General features: G+C 56.6%; 1 protein-coding gene across 7 annotated transcripts in view; it reads left to right on the top strand.

Annotated features, from left to right (window-relative positions):
• Positions 1-19,522, top strand: part of DAGLA (diacylglycerol lipase alpha) — a 68,236-nt gene that overhangs the window by 25,200 nt on the left and 23,514 nt on the right. For 3 of the 7 annotated variants that reach the window (XM_033204850.1, XM_033204852.1, XM_033204856.1), the window contains exons 2-5: positions 14,818-14,956; positions 15,399-15,610; positions 17,592-17,693; positions 18,179-18,317. In XM_033204850.1, the coding sequence (XP_033060741.1) occupies positions 14,862-14,956; positions 15,399-15,610; positions 17,592-17,693; positions 18,179-18,317 (548 nt within the window). In that variant the 5' untranslated portion in view covers positions 14,818-14,861. Of the gene's footprint in view, positions 1-13,200; positions 13,689-14,817; positions 14,957-15,398; positions 15,611-17,591; positions 17,694-18,178; positions 18,318-19,522 lie in introns of those variants that run through there. The other 4 variants (XM_033204853.1, XM_033204855.1, XM_033204851.1 and 1 more) reach the window with 3 other exon arrangements.

Below are 19,522 nucleotides of genomic sequence, written 5' to 3'. Positions count from 1 at the left end.
TGGCCTGGCCCTGGCCTTGGCTCCATCCTCCAGGCCTCCACTGTCCTCACATCTGGGCCCTGCTGCCAAGGGTATCGTCCAGTGCATGTTCCCCGCCGCCCTCTCCTGTGGTCACTTCCCTCTTCTAGTCCTTCCCAAACAGCTCCAGCTCCGAGCTCTGCAGCCGCCTCCCCGTCTGAGCATGCATCAGAGGATTTTTCTTTGTTGTATGTGAAGGTTCGCTTGAAGTTTCTTTCCTCCTGGACTGCAGGCTCCATAAGGGCTGGCACCGTGTCGGCTTTTGTTTGTCACCATCCACCCAGTCCCTGACACGTACTAGGCACTCTGGTGATTTGTGGATGGATGGAGAATGACTGCATGCACTAATTTGACTTTAATCAGATTTCACGTGTTCACACCACCCAGGGCCCACCCCCAGAGCTGTTTCCAGCCTTTTCTACTCTGAGAGCCTGCCCCTGCCCTAAGCCAGGGAGCCTGGAACCAAACCCTGGCCATCTGTGGGTGTTGGTGTCCTCACACCTGCCAGGGCCAGTACCACCTCCTGTCCTTGCTCCTGGGCCAGCCCAGCCTGGGGTTTGAGGCCTGGGCCTGGCTGGGACCTCTAGAGGAGAGAAGGGCTCACTCAGAAGCGTGCTACCAAATGGAAGAATGAAATTGTCAAGGACTCATCCGAGCAACTGTAGAACAGTCTCACAGGGCCCCTTTCGAAGTAGAGTACACCCCAGGGAGGCTGCCAGGGTGGTGACAAGTTTGGAAACCAGGCTGAATCAAGAATCGAGGACAACCATAGGACTGAGAAGTTGGGGGCGGGGAAGGGACTTGGGATCAAATGGCTTTGGAGCCTTCACCCTTGACCTGGGCTCCAGAGGGGGGTGGGCATGGAGGAGAATGAATAGCAGCAGGTCTCAGGCTGAACCAGTGGCCCTGGGTGCCATGTCTCTTTTGGGTCTTTTGGGCTGGCCAGGGCTCTGCTCCCAGGGACCTGGTATCTGCACCCTGCCCACGAACATGTCGAGGTGTAAGTTGGAGGAAGCTCTAGGTTTGGAAGCCATCTCCCCTCCGTGTTGGGGTTTTATCTCCTGGCCGAGGGCCCTGCTTGTCGTTGGGGGTGGGCTCTAACCTACAAGGATTTTCTGGTCAGGCAGGCTCTGTCTAAAACAGGCGGGGGGTGCACCTAGGAGGCCTCAGAGCCCATGATTCTAGGTCACCTCCTGCAACATCCAGAGACAGGAGTGATATTTATAGCAGCCGGCGGCCACTGAAGGTGGAGGAGTCAGCATGAGCTGTGACGCAGGCTGACCCCGCTGAGGTCCCCTAGCTCTCGCTGACTTGCTTACCACCACCCCCATCCCAGAGTCTTCCTAGGATTGGGCCTGCTGCGGAAGCAGGCATTGTCACATTGCCTCCCCAAACCCTGGAGGAGACGAGGTGCCACTTTCTGCCTGGCAGGAGCCTTGGCCTCTGCCGATCTCACCAGGACCTTGTCTGGCTTGACAACCCCAGCTGGGCGTCCCATTAGCACTGCTGGTCTCTCTCGGATGTTGCCTTCAGCTCCTTCTTAGAAAGGTTCATCCCTTGGAGTTACAGCAGCTTCACTGACCTCCCCTGAGCCAGTAGGCATTAGCAGGAGCCTGCCTCCTCCTCACTGCGGATGGTTAAGGGGGCCAAGGGCACCAGCCCCTGGTTGACTGGGAAGAAGCCCTGCACTCCCGCCACCTCTCTGCCATGTCCTCGTTAAGTGGGAGTGGAGTGCCACTGGGGCCAGAGGGGCTGTGCCGAGCATGTGGCCCCAGCTCCCACCACACCCTGGGCAGGTCAGGAAGCAGAGGCCACAGAAGTGACAGTGTGACAAGGCTGGGGCCCCAAGCTCCTGAGGGTGAGTCCCTTGGGAAGGAAAGTGATGCCAAACTCCGGGGTTAGAGGTTGAGCAGATGGGCCCTTACCTACCCAGTACAGAGTGGGTCCATGGCCCTGCTCAGGCATGGGCAGGCAGAGGCTGGCACTTTTCAGGGGTCTGATGGGGTTGCCCTCATCGCGGAGGCCTGTGCTCCCCTCCCCTTTCGAGTCTCCTTGTTGCCCGGAGCCTCCTGGCCTACTCCCCCACAGGCCGGGAGAGAGGCAGGTGGAGGCCCAGGGTCTTCTTGGGACCTACAGTGTAACGGAGGAGGCGAGGCAGGCACAACAGAAACATGCAGGAAAGTGGGTCACGGGCTTACCTGGTCATTTGTGGGCTGGTTTGCCAGGGCTGGGGCTGAAGGCCAGCTGGGACAGACACCCAAGCAGGCCTCGGAGGCTGTGGAGGCCATGTCGGGGAGGAGTGCCCAAAGCAAACGGGGCTATCTAGAGAGGAGGAAATGCCCGGGCACGGGGTGCACTCAGTGGCTGGAAAGACAGGAGCTGAGAGTGGGCATGCCTGGCTGGCAGGGACAGAGTCAGACGAGGTGGATGGTGTGGGTGCTTACAGCACAGCTGGGCAGGGCAGGGTAGGGGTGCGGTTGGTGTAGAACTTTATAGCTAATGGTTGGGAGTTTTAATTTTATTTAAAGGGCATTTAGGAGTCATAATATGCTCTTGAGAAGGGAATTTATGTATGTATGTATTTATTTATTTTATCATTTTGAGGCTGAGTCTTGCTCTGTTGCCCAGGCTAGAGTGCAGTGATGCGATCTCTGCTCACTGCAACCTCTGCCTCCCTGGTTCAAGCGATTCTCCTGCTTTAGCCTCCCAAGTAGCTAGGACTACAGGTGCTCCCCACCATACCTGGCTAGGTTTTGTGTTTTTAGTAGAGATGCAGTTTCGCCATGTTGGCCAGGCTGGTCTCGATCTCCTGGCCTCAAGTCGTCTGCCTGCTTAGGCCTCACAAAATGTTAGGATTACAGGCATGAGCCACTGCGCCCGGCTTGGGGGTTGATTTAATTAAAGCTGTATGTCACCAATCGCCTCCTCTGAGCTGGAGCCTGCTCTCAACACTTTACAACTTTTATTTATTTATTTGTTTGTTTGTTTGTTTGTTTGTTTGAGACGGAGTCTTGCTCTGTTGCCCAGGCTCCAGTGCAGTGGTGTGATCTCGGCTCACTGCAAGCTCCGCCTCCTGGGTTTACGCCATTCTCCTGCCTCAGCATCCCGAGTAGCTGAGACTACAAGTGCCCACCACCGTGCTTGGCTAATTTTTTTTTGTATTTTTAGTAGTTGGGGTTTCACCGTATTAGCCAGGATGGTCTTGATCTCCTGACCTCATGATCCACCCACCTCGGCCTCCCAAAGTGCTGGGATTACAGGTGTGAGCCACCGCGCCTGGTGTAACACTTTACAACTTTTAACTTGCTTTGTCCTCCCAGCCACCCCAAGAGGGAGGCACTGTCATCATCCTCATCCTATTTTATAGACAAGGAGAGGGCTGCATTGTATATCAAAGGTCACAACTCTGTCGCTGTTTGAGTAAATCAAGGCACTGAGATCAAAGCTGGGTCCAGTCCTGTCCTCCACCCAGCAGCAGGGGGCCTTCTGAGCCCCTGCCCCTTACTGGAGGCCTTGTGCTTGGGTCCAGTTTTGCCCTGCCTGGGGTGATGGGAGGGAATAGGAAGGACAGAAGTGTCAGCTATAGGCCCAGGTGTCTAAGCTTCTGGGTCAGTGACTTTTTTCTGTGGCCCCTTTTGCCCTCCTGGCTTAGGCGAGGGGAGGAGATGCTGTGATCATTGTGTGAGCTCAGATACCTGTATGGAGCCCCCAGACTCTCTCCTTGGCCATTCTGCAAGTAAAACTCTAAAAGTCAAGGCTAGAATGGACCTGAGAGCACATCCTGTTCAGTGGCTTTCAAACTTTTTTTTTTTTTTTTTTTTGAGACAGAGTCTCAAAAGCTCTGAGCTACTTTGGGAGGCCAAGGTGGGCTGGAGTCCAATGGCACGATCTTCGCTCACTGCAACCTCCGCCTCCCAGGTTCAAGCAATTCTCCTGCCACAGCCTCCCAAGTAGCTGGGATTACAGGCGTGCACCACCATGCCCGGCTAATTTTTTGTAGAGAGGGGGTTTCACCATGTTGACCAGGCTGGTCTCAAACTCCTGACCTCAGGTGATCCACCCACCTTGGCCTCCCAAAGTGCTGGGATTACAGGCGTGAACCACCGTGCCTGGCCTTCAGACATTTTTAAGCACTGAAATTGTTTTGTTCAAACACAATGTTACAAGGAACGCCAATACGTATAGCCGCTGAAAGCTGCTCTGATTGACATTGCCTGCAAGCCTGCTGAAGCCTGCTGAAGCCTGCCCACTATGGCCATCTCCTCTCATCTGGGGTCCCTGAGGGCTTCCGGAAACACACTGAAGAGCTCTGAGATCCCCCTCATTGAGCACAGAAGGAGAGAAGGGTGACAGAGGGAGGGGACGGGGCCAGAGCCTGTGTGCCCTTGATGGCAGCAGATGCCACCTTCCTCTCCAGTCTTCATGGAGGCAGGGGATGTTGGCCCTTCCTGTCACATACTAGAGCTCTGCAGACTTCCTCCCCTGGGGAAAGAGCTCCTGTTACAAAGTCACTTGATCCGTGCTTGCTTCTGAGATACCCGGGGAACAGTCGAAGGGGAACCCAATAGCCAGCCTGTGCCCTAGATGGCGATGCAGCTTAGGGAGGTGACCCACGAAGCCTCCCCACCTTTGAACAGCATGCACCCACTCCAGTCAGACCCCGAGGGCCAACCCACAGCCTGAGGAAAGGAGGCAGCAGGACCAGGGCTCAGGGTAGGCTGGGCAAGGGGGCGGGGGCCCCCAGAGGGGAGGTGTCAGGCTAGGTGTGCCCACTTAGCATATCATTAACAGCTTCGTTAGGGGGCCCCCTAATGAAGTGGAAGGTGCTAATTCTTCACTGAGGCATTGCCAGCACCCAGACGGAGTCTCCTCTCAAGGAAGCTCTGAGAGGAAGCTCAGAAGCCAGACCACTGGGATTCCTGCTGGGAGCTGATGAACTGCCTGGCAGGGCGGCCATCTGGGGAGTGAGCTCCCAGCAAGTGGCTCCTAGGAGAGGGGGTGTCTCTCGGGGGAGGAGCAGAGGGTGGGGCCAGTGGAAAGCTGGAAGGGCAGATGGGCTTAAAAGGAGGGGGGACCTCTACCTCTCGGGCATCCTGTGTTTGAGCTGGGAAGGGGCCTGCAACGAGACACCCTGAAACTCAGACATGCAAGCAGATAGATGCGGGGCATCCTGGCAGGATCTCAGGCTTGGGAGTGTTCTAGAGTCTTGTGGCCTTGGGTGAGAGCTCTGTGGTTCAAGCTGGTCCAGGGGTGTTGAGTCCCCTCTCCCTGGGTGGTTATGGATTAAAGGAGGCAGTGCCAGTACAGCCGTGCTGGGCTCCTAGGAGATGGAGCCCTCCCTGCCCAAGAAGGCAGGTCAGAGGATTACGCAGGCTGGAAGGGGGAGGGCAGGTGTGGGTCAGACTGCTCACCTGTCTGTTTGGGAGGGTTGACTTAGATTGCAGAGAGTTGAGAGTTATTGCCCCTGCCATGCAAGGTGAAGAAAAGGTTCTGCGCACTTTGGGGAGAGATGGTTACTAAATCACAGTGATGGCAGCTCCCGTTTTCTAAGAGCTGAGCACTTTATGTGCATTATTTCATTGACTCCTCATGACTCAGTCCCTGTGAAGTGAGTACCTTCGTTATTCCATCTTACAGATGAGGAGACTGACGCTTAGAGAAGTGACAGTCATAGACAGCTAGAAGTGATGGAAGTAAGATTCAAATCCAGGACTGCCCCGCTCCGAGGCCAGAGGCAGCCCTTGGTCGGCTCGTTGGATGGCCACCCCCTCCGAGTCGATGCCTTTGAGAGTCACATTCCCGGGAGAGTGGGGTAAAGACGTGTTAGGACATGAGGGGACTGAGAAGACCACAGGGGCAGGTAGAAAGGACGCAAACCACAGACACCCTGCCCCACAGACAGGAGAAAACAGCCTGGTGCCACACATTGTGGGGCGGTGTTGGCCTTTGCGTGAGGGCTTGGAGAACCAGGCTGCCCGGCCGCACCCATCACAGAGGCCAGCAGGGCCTGCCTGTCTGGGCCTCTCCAGGGGGGACACGGACGTATGGGGTGTGGGCTTGTTCCGAGTTTCAGAAAAGTGAATAATCTCCAAGGAAGAATCCAGAAGCCAGACCTGGCCTGGCCAGAGCCTGGGGGACTCCTTTCACTATTGGAAAACATCGTCGGAGCCCAGGACTGAGTGGGCTCTGGTAGGAATCCCCCTGGGAGGAGAGGTCAGAGGGAGGCTGGGGGCAGGAGGAGGGCCCAGCCTGGCCACCAGGGAAGGGTCCTGCTGCCCTCCTGGCCCTCACTCCCCGCTCCCCAGCAGCCAGCCATCCTTCCAAAACAACCAGCAGGAAACGAAAGGCCCCAATTGATTCCCAGGGAGTTGGCTGGTGTCAGTAGCAGGGCTGGTGGCAGATGGCAAAATCTGCTCATTGTAGACAAGTAGAAAATAATTAGCGTGAGAATGAGTAGCTGGAGCCTTGGTAATAAATGGAGCCCTGGTGACGCCTTCTGGGGAGAGGCCTGGAGCACAGGCTCTGCAACCTCAGGCCTGGCTCTGCTGCTGAAGAGCTGAGTGGCCTTGGGCAAGTTACTTAGCCTCTCTGGGCCTCCATTTCTTCATCCATAATATAGGGCATAAGAGGTTGTTAACAGGATTACGTTAAAAGAGGTAATCTTTGTGAACTGCTTGTTAAAGTAGCCGGCATATAGTAAATGCTATATAAGAGTTGTTTTTAAATAAACACGATTGAGTAATTGTTGGAACTATTTCTGGGCCCAGCCCAGGATGGCATTGCCCCCAGGTCCTTGGGACTTCTGTTTCCATCCTCCTCCCTGAACTCTGTGTCCAGTTGCCCGACTGCTGTTTTGTAGGGAGGGGTCTCTGGCCAAGAAGCACGGGGAGGGCGCAGAGAGAACACAGCAGGTCGACCTGGCTTCAGAGCCTGACTCGGCCACTCACTCACTAGGTCTTTAAACTCTTGGAGCCTCAGTTTCCCCATCCACGACATGCGAACAGCTAGACCCACCCCTGGAGTTGTAGTGAGGATGGTTATGTGGCTGGCACATGGCGAGGGGTGGAGGAGATGCCTCCCCTGGTCCTTCCAGGCCATCCTGGAGGAGAGTGGGAAAGGCGTTTGTTAGCCTAAGACCCTGGGCGGCGGGTAGGAGGGCACAAATGTTAGTGGCCTCCCACTCCTGCCCCCGGCTGCACCAGGCACGCTGTTTTCATCCCTAGGCCTGGGCGTGTGAGGACCTATATCATGCTGAAATCTGGCCCCAGCCCTGGGCAGGCTCCGCTCTGCCTTCTGCTCCAGCACAGCTGACGTGTGAAAAGCGACAGCTTTCAGGCCCCTAACTTGGGTTGCACACACCCGGGTACAGGCTGGTGGCGCACGCGGCCCCCAGCCCACATGTGCTTTCTCTCCATCATCTCCCTTGTCACCTTCCCCCTCCTGTGCTTTCAGAGGCCAGCCACTCGGCCACTGGGAAGAAGGGGAAGATACTGCAGCCCCGGGAGCCCAGGGTGGGACCTATGGGTCCTTCTGTCTGTGTTTGTGAAAATAAGGAGTCAGACTGACAGGCAGAGAGGGTTTTTTTTTTTTTTCTTGCAAGTAATTCAAGGAGGCTGCTTGAAATCCCAGCTCTGCGATGTCCTCGTGGAGGGATCTTCAGGCAAACCATTTTGCCTCTCTGAGCCTCGGTTTCTTTATCTGTAAAGCTGGGGTAATACCCTGCGGCCTGATGAGGCTGGAGTTGGATGACACATAGTGTTTCTAGTGCCGTGCTCTCGACTCCGCAGCCTGCTCCGTGGAATTCCTCTGGGCTCGGTTTTCCTAATCTGCAGAACAGGTCCCATGCTGTCCCACATGATTGTGAGTCTGAAGCCAGATGAAGACCCAGAGAACTCCTCAGTCTATAAGACGAGGTTTAGAGCCAGCTTTTGAGTTCAGAAACAGGTGCTTAGCTGAATCCTGCTTCTCAGAAGCAGCATGCAGAGGTTAAGACCTGGGTTCTGAGCCTAGGCTGTGTGGCTGTGGGCAAGTCACTTCAGCTCATCTGTCAAATAAGGGGAAGGGTAGTGCCTACCTCACAGAGCTGTTATGAGGACTAGGTGAGTTCATGTTTGTAAAGGGCATAGACGTGCGCCAAGACCTTGTAGGCAATTCATAAATGTTAGGAGAACCGAAGCACCTGACTTATAGGTGGCTGAGATCATTCTGTCCCTGTCACCACCCAGGATCCTGGAGCCTACAGTTTCGCCAGTGCAGAGAGGTTAACTCGCTACCATAGTCCTGCAGCCGCAGAGTGAACAGCTAGGATCTCACCACCGCCAAAGCCTGTGCTAAAGAGAGCAGGACCTGTCTGCCAGCCCAGCGAGGCCAGACAGCGACCTGCTGGTGAGCCTGCCCTAGCTGGGGTAGAGCCTCTGAACACAACGCCTCTGCTGGGGGGCGGGTCACCAGTGTCCTGCGGGGGGCCACCGGGGGACCCAGCCTCACTGTGCTAAGTCCCCCAGACCAGATAAGCTCCTGCCCAACAAGGCACATTCAGAATCAGATGGACCACAAGAGCAGCAGGCATCAGTTCCTCTCAACTATTTTGGACCACCTTCCAATTTCAAAGCCCTTTTACATAGAAATCCCATTCATCATGGAAATGGGAGTCCTGGGCTCTCCCTTCAGGACACCAAGGGTCAAAAAACCCTGCAGAGCGAAAAAGAGCCCTTACAGACTTGCCAGTTTCCGCATTTACTTTGGCCACCAGGAAGTGTGCGTCCAGTGCTAGTTTTACATATAGCAACCGTGGGGGCCGTTATGTCTCACACGTGTGCAATGGACTCATCCTCCTGGCCCTCTATTTTAATTTACTGGGGCCTAGAGGGGTTGGGACTTTCTGTCCTGGGGACACTGCTCTTGGTCCAGCACTAGGCAACTCTAGGATGTGGCTGGATCTGGTCCCCATCACCAGCCCCAGGAGGCAGGAGTAAAATGGAGGCCCAAGGAAGGTGGCTCTCTGGATCTGTCTGAGAGTCTCCTCTCTGTCACCACAGCTGCTGCAGAGCAACAGGGACTCCACCGCTGGAGGCAGTCACAGGTGACTGAAGTAGGCACATGGCTGATGCTCCCTGCAGATGTATTTCCAGTGAGGGAGCGCCTGCAGAGTTTGCTGGCTTCTGGGAGGGTTAGGCATCTCCAAGAGCGTGAAAGAGGATCTCAGCCCAGGCTCCCTGGGGTGACAGGCTGTTAATGCTATTGTCAATGGGGAGTTTGAGTGGGGTATGTAGTGAGGTAGAAAGGAGCAGGCTGGCTTGGGGGCTCAGGCTGTGTGTCCAGCACCCGGCAGTGACGCTGCAGGGATGGATATCATGGGAAGAGCTGGGGCCTCTGTGTTCTTTCTGAACCTTAGGTTCCTCTCCCATTTTAAAAGGGGACAGTGGGACTGTTCTGAGACTCCTGGCTTTGGATGGCAGCAGGAATGACCTGCACCTCCTGCCTGCCTGTCCTCTTGATCCTAGGATGGTGTCGGCAGTCTCTACATCTCAATCTCATTCTTCAGTAGTAATAGTAATGGCAGTGGCAGCATTTGCTGAGCAGTTACCAGATGACAGGCGCTGTTTGAAGTGTTGACTGATTTAACCCTCCTGATAATTCGGAGGTAGGTACTCTTCTTATCCCTGGTTTAGAAGTGAGGAGACTGAAGCACAGAGAGGTTAAGTACCTTGTCCAAGGTCACACAGCCAGTAAGTGGCAGAGCCAAGACTCAGATGCAGCCTGTTTTAGAGTGCAGGGTCTTAACCACCCCTTGCACACTCTGTGGAATGAGAGCGACACTGCCACCCTGTGTTACTGCTGTGAGGACTGAAGGCAGTTAGTCTAGGACTTGGGACACAGAAGGTGCTCAGCTAATGTCAGATGGATCCCTATGGCTGGACCTGGCTGTCTTCCCCTCCTTCAGGCCCGACTTCCATCCCATCCCCAGGCCAATGACCAAAGCCACCTCTGGCCAGGTGGGAAATCTCATGGGCTGGAGGTGGCACTGGCTGGGGTTCCCAAGCTCATTATCCAGTTCCCTGTGGACACTCCAGAGGGCTGAGCCAGCACCTTCTTCCCACCCCCTACCCCCCTGGGAGCTCTTGGAGCCCCATCTGCTGGGAGCCCGGCTGCCAAGGGACTCTGCTCCCTAAAATCTGCTCCCAGAGCCAAGCCCACAGGGTGCCTTAGGACGAGGGGCTGAGGCCCAGCCTGGGGTGCTTTTACCAGCAGCACCGGAGCACTCACGGTGGGGGCAGGCTCTTCCCGCCGGGCTTCTGTTTGCTTACTCCAGCCCTTTCCGACCAGCTGGGCACCAGCTGCACCTTCCAGACCCCAGCACCCAGTCACAGGTCACATCACAGGAGGTCCCCACAAAGCCCTTCAGGTGTCTGCTAATGCAACAGCAGCCATCAGCAGATCCTTGGGGTGTGCACGGCCCGTGCAGTCCTGTAGTGACGTCATCCCAGCCCGTTCTGACCACAGCCTTGAGAGGGGTGTTGTTAGCCCCATTTTACAAGAGAAGAAACTGAGGTCCGAGAACAGCTCATCTAGCTAGAGGAGGGGGAGAGGGTTCTCCCTGAGCTGTCAGGGAAGGCACTGGGGTGGGAGCCCAGCCTGGCAGTCAGGAAGGGAGGGACATTTCCCCAGAAGGGAAGGGTGTGAGCTCAGAGGGGGAAGGAGCCACTGTCTCAGCCCTTGTGACTGGGAGGGGAGCTGTGCTGAGGAGGCCATGGGGTGGGGCTGAGGCGCTGGAGCCAGGCATTGCAGCTGGCACCCGGAGGTGTGGCGATGGATTCTGTGAGACCCTGGCCCCAGAGACTGTTTGTTGAGCTGGGGCGGGGATGGGCAGCAAGGAGTCAGCGGGTTAACGGTAACACAGTGTAACCAGGGCCGCACTGGGGGAAGGGCTCTGGGGTTCCCATAAGGGAGTAGCCATTCCTCCAGGAGGAGTGCATGGGGCCTGTCAGGGAGGGCTTCAAAGAAGAGGTGACTTCTAACTGACCTAGAGAGATGAGTTGGATTTCACCCATCAGAACTGGAGTGAGCAAAGCATGGACCGTTCCAGTGATGTGTTTCTGGGGAGCAGCACGTTTGGGGGGTGTTGAGAAAGAAGGATGTGGCAGTGTAAGAAGGTGCTGGAGAGCCTTCGCAGCCAGAAGGACTTGTCAGCTGAGGGTGGGCTCTGTGCTGGAGTCTGTCTGCACTGGGATCCCTTTCTGCTCAGGGGAGAAGGGAAGGCATGGATTCAGAGAGGGCGAGGCATGTGCCTGAGGTTGCGCTGCCTGTCAGTGGAAGGGTAACAGAAGCCTTTAGCTGTTGCCCCAAGGGCTTGGACTTTGTCCTGCAGGCCATGGGGAGCCAGGAAGGTTTTTAAAGTAGGGGCAGCATGTGCATTTTTAAAAAGAGTTTGCATTTTTAGAAAGAGGAACTCCCAGAATGGTTAATACTTAGTCCAGGGGCCTGAATCACCAGCAGGAAAATTGGGCTGTGTGGGTGGGGGAAGAACGAAGCTTCCTTGGGCTGCTTCAGTCATTCCATCCATGTGAGAGGGTTCCTGGCACCCCGTTCACACTTGCCTGCGCTGGGGGGCCAACCAGAGGCAGGAGGAGCCCCCAGCAATGCCTCTGTGGCCCCTGCTGGAAGGTATGTCGTGCCTACCCTGGAAGCCCCACTGGTGTGGGATAGAAAGGGCAGGCAGCGCCCACCGCGCCCCACTGTGGCTGCTAGAGGGGAGGACCCTGTGCCCCAGGGGAGGAGAGCCAGAAGAGGTGCTTTGTGGCAGCCCCAGACCAGGAAGTAGCCTCTGCCCTCCCCACTCCTGAGACATTTCCTCCAGATGAAATCACATCCCCAGCAGGGGAACAGGCCCTTATTGTGATGGGCTGGGGTCTCTAGAGAAAGGGCACCATTCAGGCCCTTAAAAATAGCAGCCCCAAGAGATGTATGAATTGACTTGGAGATTGGTGCGGCCCACCCCCAAGCTCCATGCAGCACAGGCCCTGCCACCCCCACCCCAGACCTTGACTTGTTGGTGACCAGCTGGAGATTCCACCAGCCCAGGCGGGAGGGGTGGCTGGTCCAGTGAGGGGTTCCCTGCACTCCCTCCGCCTTGCCTGCCCCAGCTCAGACAGTTAGGGCCTCTGCAGACCTTCTGTCATGTGATTCTTACCAGGACTTTTGGAGGTAGGGATAATCAACATTTTACAAATTGACATTTTACAGTTGAGGAAACTGAGGCACAACTAATAAGTCACACAGTGGGTATGTGGTAGAGCCCGGGTTCAAAACCAGCCAGCCTGGCTCTTGCGTCCCAGGCTCTGTGCCTCGGATTCTATGGTGGTGGGCCGGTCACAGGTGCAGACCTGTCACTGGGTACCCAGCAGTGTCGGCCCCATGAGCCCTGCCTCATGCTCTAGGTAGGCACTGGCATTGACCATGGCAATTAGCCTCAGGCTGGTCACCCTGAGGTGGGGGCAGTGGTTACCACTGGTCATATCCCTCCAGCGTCTTGACAGTCCTACAGCCACCTCTGCAGGGCCCAGTGCCAGGTTTGGCTCACTCCTTCCAGCCTGAGAGCTGAGGCGAACGGGCATGGTTCGGGCAGAGGAGAGTAGTGCAGAGTGAGTGTGAGCATGTTGGGTGGATGGTGTGTGATCTCGAGGAGTGTTAGCTGTCCTGGGCTCCATGGAGCCAAGGGTGGGAGTGAGAGGAGGGGCCTCCCAGGGTGACTGAGAGGGGCCATCCATGGGGTGGACCTGAGAAGGAGATATTCTGGGCTGCTGGCAGGGGCAAGCCTAGGGGCAGGCTGGGTAGGGCCAGACCCTAGCCCTCCAGCTAGCCCCTCTGGGACAGTACTGTCCCCTTCTCCCCCAGTCTGGCCAGATCAGAGCAGGATGCGGAGCCACAGCACCTGCAGGGGCGTGCTGCTCCCCCACCTCTAGATTCATTCCATTCCATTCCATTCCATTCCATTCCATTCATGTGAGGGGCTCCTGGCAGCCCCGACAGCCCCCTGAGGCTGACCTGGCACTGCGCCTCACCCTCTGTGAACCACCTGGAGATGGGGAGGAGGCGGCAATGCCAGCTGTTGGCAGCTCTGTTCTGCCCCAGCCCAACTGCCACCCGTGGTGCTCCGGCCCCCTCCTGTCCTATCGTGTCCAACCCTAATCTGAAGCTGGTGCTGTCAGCCACATGTCACAGGCACTGCTGAAGCCCCGGCCCCCTGCAGTCCACAGACCACCCCCCTTCCAAGCCCAGCCACCCCACCACCACGCTGCCTCACTCTCCACCCTTCTCCCCGCTTCCCAGAAGCTGAGCTCCGACTCCTCCTTGGAGAGAGAGTGGGATGATGTCACTTCCTGAGGGTGGGGGGAGGAGTAGGCACGACCCCGGCAGGCTAGCCCGCCAGCCGGAGCCAGGCCACAGCTCGCCAAGTGACTGCACCCGGGATAGGGAGGCGGGCCGGGCGGACATGCGGGCTGGCCACCCGGCCCCACGCCCTCTCGTCCACCCTGAGGGCTATGCCCACTGGCCAAGGGAGACTTGGCTGCTTTCTCCCCGAATGATGCCGGGCTCCTCGGACACACATTTTTCCCGGAGCCGCCACTGGGGAGAGGAGGATCTGCCGCCTGCCCCGGACCAGGTGCCATGTAAGCCTCTGCTGGCGTCGGGGGGGGCAGCTGCCCACTAACTTGGTCCCCAGCCCCCTGCAGCAAGGCTCCCTCTCCACAGTTTAGTGTAAGGCTACCCTGAATTCCTTTATGGGTATCTCTGGGGACCTAACTCCCTGTTGGGTCGCCTCCCACCCATGCTGCTTCCTTTCTCTTAGGGATGCTGAGGAGTGGGGGCCCTGAGTTCCTAGGCACTCTTTCCTGAGCTTGCCGAGGCTGATTTGAATTCAACTACTTCAGAGAGTTGGAAATCCAGCTGTAAAAGCTGCATGGCTCAGGGTGGGCTTGGGAGGTATGGTTGCCGGGAGGGTTGTTACCCCAAAGGGCTCACCCCATCCTTCTAGCAGTGTGGGGTGGAAGGTGTCCCAAGCCCTACTCCTGACCCTGCACCTCAACCGTGCCCTTCCCTCCCTGGAGGCATAGCTGTGGTGGGGACTTCTGTCTGATGGGTTCAAAACCAACACATAGAGCATGCTCTTGGCTTCTAGCAAAGCAGGAAACTGAAGCCCTCATTCAAGAAATACTTACTGAGCACCTGCTCTATGCCAGGCACTCCTCACCCTCCATGTTTGTCAGCCCCAGCTGCCAACCATACAGGGTCCCTTGCTCCCACCTTCCCAAGGCCTTCAGCTTTCCTCCTTCACTGCCAGGCTTTGTGCTACTGGATGGACTTGTTCTTGGTCTGGGAAGCCCTTCCCTTGACTCCAAGGGCAGTGTGCACTGGGCCAGGTCTAAAGATTATAGGGTTTGAGGGCTGGGCTGAGGGTCCCACTGATCCCATGAAGGAGGAAAAAAGGGGTCTTTAATAGAGCTGAACAGTGACTGTTGGGGTAATCCCAGGTAGAAGCCAATCCCTAGGGGCCAATGCCAGTCTCAGGGGACAGGAGAGACCACCCCCCCCCCAGGGGGAAGGCTGAAGTCTGTGTCCTGCTGCTAAGGTCCTTTATGTTGGCTCCCGCCTGGAGATGGGTCAGCACTTCCAGTGGCCAGCTCCAAAAATGCCTGTGCTTCTGGCCACACCAGGGACTGGTCCCGTGGCCCAGGAATGCAGTGGCCCTGGGTGCTTTCACCTCCTCAGGCAGCTACAAGGTCCTCTGCTTTCTTTCAGGAGGTGAGCACCAGGCCCGCTGAGCCTCTGCAGAGCCGCCAGCCATGCCCGGGATCGTGGTGTTCCGGCGGCGTTGGTCTGTGGGCAGCGATGACCTCGTCCTACCGGCCATCTTCCTTTTCCTCCTGCATACCACCTGGTGAGTCCCCAGGCCCAGGGCCACAGGCCTGGGTTTGGGGAGCAAGGCCTGGAAGGAAGCTTTCTGGCTATTTGTTCCTCCCTGCTTGGGCCCAAGTCCTGACCCTGTCATGCCCCCAGCTGCCTGGAGGAGGTGCCTGAACCATCGAGCCCCTTAGGGCAATACCCACATGGAGTTGAGACCCCTGCTACCTTTGCTGGACCTGACCTCAACACTGGGGGGAGTTGCTGCCGCTGTCTCCCCGTGGCTAACCCTGAGTCTTTTATTGGCTGCCCATGCCCTTCTAGGCATTCGATGCCAGGTGGACTATGGTCTTATGGAGGAGGCACCTGCTGCCACCCCTCCTTCCACTGAATCCGGGCTGGGGAAGGGCCTGCCTGCTAGTGGCATCTTGAGGTGCAGGGGCCGCCTGGCCTTGCTCACACGGGCATTCCTGTGACAGGTTTGTGATCCTGTCCGTGGTGCTCTTCGGCCTGGTCTATAACCCGCACGAGGCCTGCTCCCTGAACCTGGTGGACCACGGCCGCGGCTACCTGGGCATCCTGCTGAGCTGCATGATTGCTGAGATGGCCATCATCTGGCTGAGCATGCGCGGGGGCATCCTCTACACGGAGCCCCGCGACTCCATGCAGTACGTGCTCTACGTGCGCCTGGGTAAGGGCCACCCACCCTGGGGTGCTGCCCCAGACAACTCCCACCTCTCCATTCATTCAGCCAGTATTTACTGGACACTTGTTGCAAGCCGGGCCTTGTTTTAGGACTGGGGTACAGCAGTGAACTAAGGCCTTCTATGGCTTACATTCTAGACTAGGGGTCAGCAAACTGCAGCCTGAGAGCCAAATCCAGCCTGCTGTATGTGTTATTAAATAAGGTTTTAGGCCAGGTGCAGTGGCTCATGCCTGTAATCCCAGCACTTTGGGAGGCTGAGGCAGGTGGATCACAAGGTCAGGAGTTCGAGACCAGACTGGCAAACATGGGGAAACCCCGTCTCTACTAAAAATACAAAAATTAGCCAGGTGTGGTGGCACATGCCTGTAATCCCAGCTACTTGGGAGGCTGAGGCAGGAGAATCACTTGAACCTGGGAGGCAGAGGTTGCAGTGAGGCGGAGGCGGAGGCGGAGGTTGCAGCGAGCCAAGATCGTGCCACTGCACTCCAGCCTGGGTGACAGAGCAAGACTCCGTCTCAAAAAAAGAGAAAATAAGGTTTTATTGGAACATATCCTTTCAGTTAGGTATTGTCTCCAGCTGCTTTGCCCCTACAACAGCCGAGTTGAGGAGTCCCAGAGTCCAAGATGTTTACTCTCTGACCTTTTACAGAAAAAGGTGCTGACCCCATCTTAAACCATGTGCATCTCTTCAAAGCACATCTTCCTTGTGATCCTTCTCAAAACAGGCCCCCTGCTTCCTGGGAACCCCCTCAGGGGTCTGGGCCAGCTCGCCAGGGGACCAGCCTGTGTCCTCTTCTTGGGCTCAGGTTGCAGCCTCTTCTGGTCATTTCTAGTGAACACTGCTGTTGTGCTTCTGTGCACTGGGCTAAGCCCTTTTTCCTGTGTTAATTCACAGGGAGCAGGTGTTACTGGTCTCCGTTTGTAGATGAGGAAACTGGGGCCCAGTCTTAGCCCCCCTCAAGGTCACACAACTAGTAAGCATGTAAATGTCAGAGCTGGGATTTGAACCCATGCTGTCTGGCTCCAAAGTCTGGTCTCTGAGCTGCCACACTGCTGCCCATGGAGCTGGGGCTTCCCAGGCTGCCCTCCTGAGGCCAGCAGATCTCCTCAGCCACCACTCCATACCCCTCCCCTCCAGTCTCGGCCCCTGAGGGGCCTGAGCTGGATGCAGACTGGCTGCTGGACCCTTCCCTTCTCCTCCATCAGGTTCCAGAGGCCTCTTGCTGGGAAATAGTTTCCATGAAGTGAACATGCTCTCATCTAATTTTTGCACAGTCCTATGACATAGATGTTGTCACTCCCGTTTTACAGATGAGGAAATGGAGGCTCAGAGAGAATAGGTAACTTGCCTAAGATATGTCTGATTCCAGAGTTCGGACATACGATTCTGAAATCCTGAAAGAATGAGGAAATGGGCCAGGCGCGGTGGCTCACGCCTGTAATCCCAGCACTTTGGGAGGCCGAGGTGGGTGGATCACTTGAGTTCAGGAGTTCAAGACCAGCCTGGCCAACATGGCGAAACTCTGTCTCTACTGAAAATACAAAACTTAGCCAGGCCTGGTGGCAGGTGTGTGTAATCCCAGCTACCCTGGAGGCTGAAGCAGGAGAATCGCTTGAACCCAGGAGGCAGGAGTTGCAGTGAGTCAAGATCACACCATTGCACTCCAGCCTGGGCAACAAGAGCAAAACTCCATCAGGGAGGCCCTGGGGACCTGAGAGCACAGAAGCTTGGAGAGGTGGTGGGCCCATTGCAAGCGGTCGGTCAGGGGCCAGCAGGACCAAATGGTGACAGGACAGGCTTGGGCCTGGGAGGTGGGGGTGGGGGAGTGCTGCTGGCCCGCTGCCTCTGCCTTTGCTACTGAGCTGGCTGAAAGCCTCACAATAGGAAAGGCCAGGCCAGGGTTCTAGGCCCTTCCCTGGCGGGCAAGTGGCAGCCATCCTTCAGCCAGGTCTGCTCTCCTTGCAGCCATCCTGGTGATCGAGTTCATCTACGCCATCGTGGGCATCGTCTGGCTCACTCAGTACTACACCTCCTGCAATGACCTCACTGCCAAGAATGTCACCCTCGGTATGTCTGGGTGAGGCCTGCTGGAGCCTCAGCAGCCCCAGGGGCACAGGAGACAGGATCAGTTTAGAGAGGAAGAAGCTTGGGTATTGCCAGAGGGAAGTGGCTGCTGTGGGGGCACCAGCAGGTTGACTGGGCGAGGCTGCTTCCCCCACCCTTGAGGCCTGCCAACTACCCTTGGGGGACCCTTGTCTGGGGTGGGCTGCAGCAGGCACAGAGCTGCTCAGGTCAAGTCAAGGCTCCTCAGCACCTCCTTGGAAACCCACAAAGCTGCCTGGTCTGAGCCAAGAGTGGCCCTCGGGGTTGTGGGTGGGCAAGAGGGTGGCCACGTATGTGGCCAGAGACTGGAACCAGGGGCTTTGGATCCTGGCTTTTGTCCTCAGCAGCATTTGGAGTTAGGGAGGCTCCAATGTCCCTTTCTTCAGAGCGGGTGAGCCAAAGAGGTATCCCCAGCGCCTCTGCCTATTGCCTCCCACTGCTGCCCGCAGGAATGGTTGTCTGCAACTGGGTAGTCATCCTCAGCGTGTGCATCACTGTCCTGTGCGTCTTTGACCCCACGGGCCGCACCTTTGTCAAGCTGAGAGCCACCAAGAGGAGGCAGCGTAACCTGCGGACCTACAACCTGCGGTCAGTCAGAGGGCTGGGTGGGCAGTCCCAGGGTGGGCTTTGCTGACTGGTGGGCAGAGGTCTCCATTCTCCAGGAGGCGATCCCAGGCCTCCCAGACTGCATGCCAACATCTTGTGAGCCATGGGCATTAGTCAAAGGGCTTAACTGCTGCCTGCCTCAGTTTCCTTGTCTATAAAGTGGGAATAACAATTCTTGTCTCGTGATGTTGTTGTGAGATTTAACTGAGATGATACCTGCAGAGTGACTAATACAGTGCTCACACTGGGTAAGTGCTCGGTTAATAGTAACTGTTGTCATCATTGTCACTGCTGATGATAACAGTGATGATAACAGCGAAACCAAGCATTGCGTGTAGTCAGTTACAAGTCCACCAGGCAGCTGTCATCTTCCCCATCATATGGGTGCAGAAACTGACGTACAGAGAGATGATGGGACTGGCCCGAGGTTGCACAGCTCGAAAATGGTAACGCTGGGAACTAGCCCAGGCTGTCTGGCTTTAAAGTCCTTGCTTAACTAACTGTTAAATTAGGCTAGGCTGCCTGTAGGATTCAGAGATTGAGAAAGGTAAGTCAAGGAAAGCTTCCTAGAGGGCGTGAATTTTGCATGATGTTTTAAAGATGGGGAAAGTGTGCCATGGCAGACAAAATGAGAGAGGGCATCCAGGCAGTGTCACAATAATTTCTGTTTGTTGAAAGAAAAAGACAGGGGCTTCCAGGGTGGGTCCCAGTACCTCCTGTTAATGGGGCTTCTACAGTGCATTACGTAAGAAGCTCCCCATGCCGAGCCCTTCACACAATTCATCCATTTAATCCCTTTGTGAACCCCGGCATGGTTGTGAGATCCATTCCACAGATGAGGAATCCATGTCCCAGAGAGGGCAGGTCGCCTGCCCCAGGTCAAGCTGCTGAGGTGCAGAATTGGCACCACACCTGCAGCCCAGAGCAGCTGGCTCAAGCGCCCTCACCTGGGGAGCCAGCTGCCTGGACGCCCCCCCGCCCGGCAGGAATTCTCCCCATCCCACCCTCCTGCACTGCTGTGTTCGGCTCCCCGTGGACCTTCCACGTCAGCTCAGCACTGCAGCCAGAGCCACACCCATGCCTGCTCTGGCCACGTCCCAGCCCAAAATGTCAGGTCTAGGAGCCAAGGCCCCATAGCCCATTTTCCCTCCCAGCCTAGCTGGCCACCACCACCCATCCCACAGTGC

The sequence above is a fragment of the Trachypithecus francoisi genome, unplaced genomic scaffold (genome assembly GCF_009764315.1).
Source record: "Trachypithecus francoisi isolate TF-2019V2 unplaced genomic scaffold, Tfra_2.0 Lachesis_group8, whole genome shotgun sequence".
NCBI classification, from domain to species: domain Eukaryota; kingdom Metazoa; phylum Chordata; class Mammalia; order Primates; family Cercopithecidae; genus Trachypithecus; species Trachypithecus francoisi.
The sequence above is the reverse complement of the archived record's forward strand: the minus strand, read 5'-3'. Positions and strand labels throughout refer to the sequence as shown.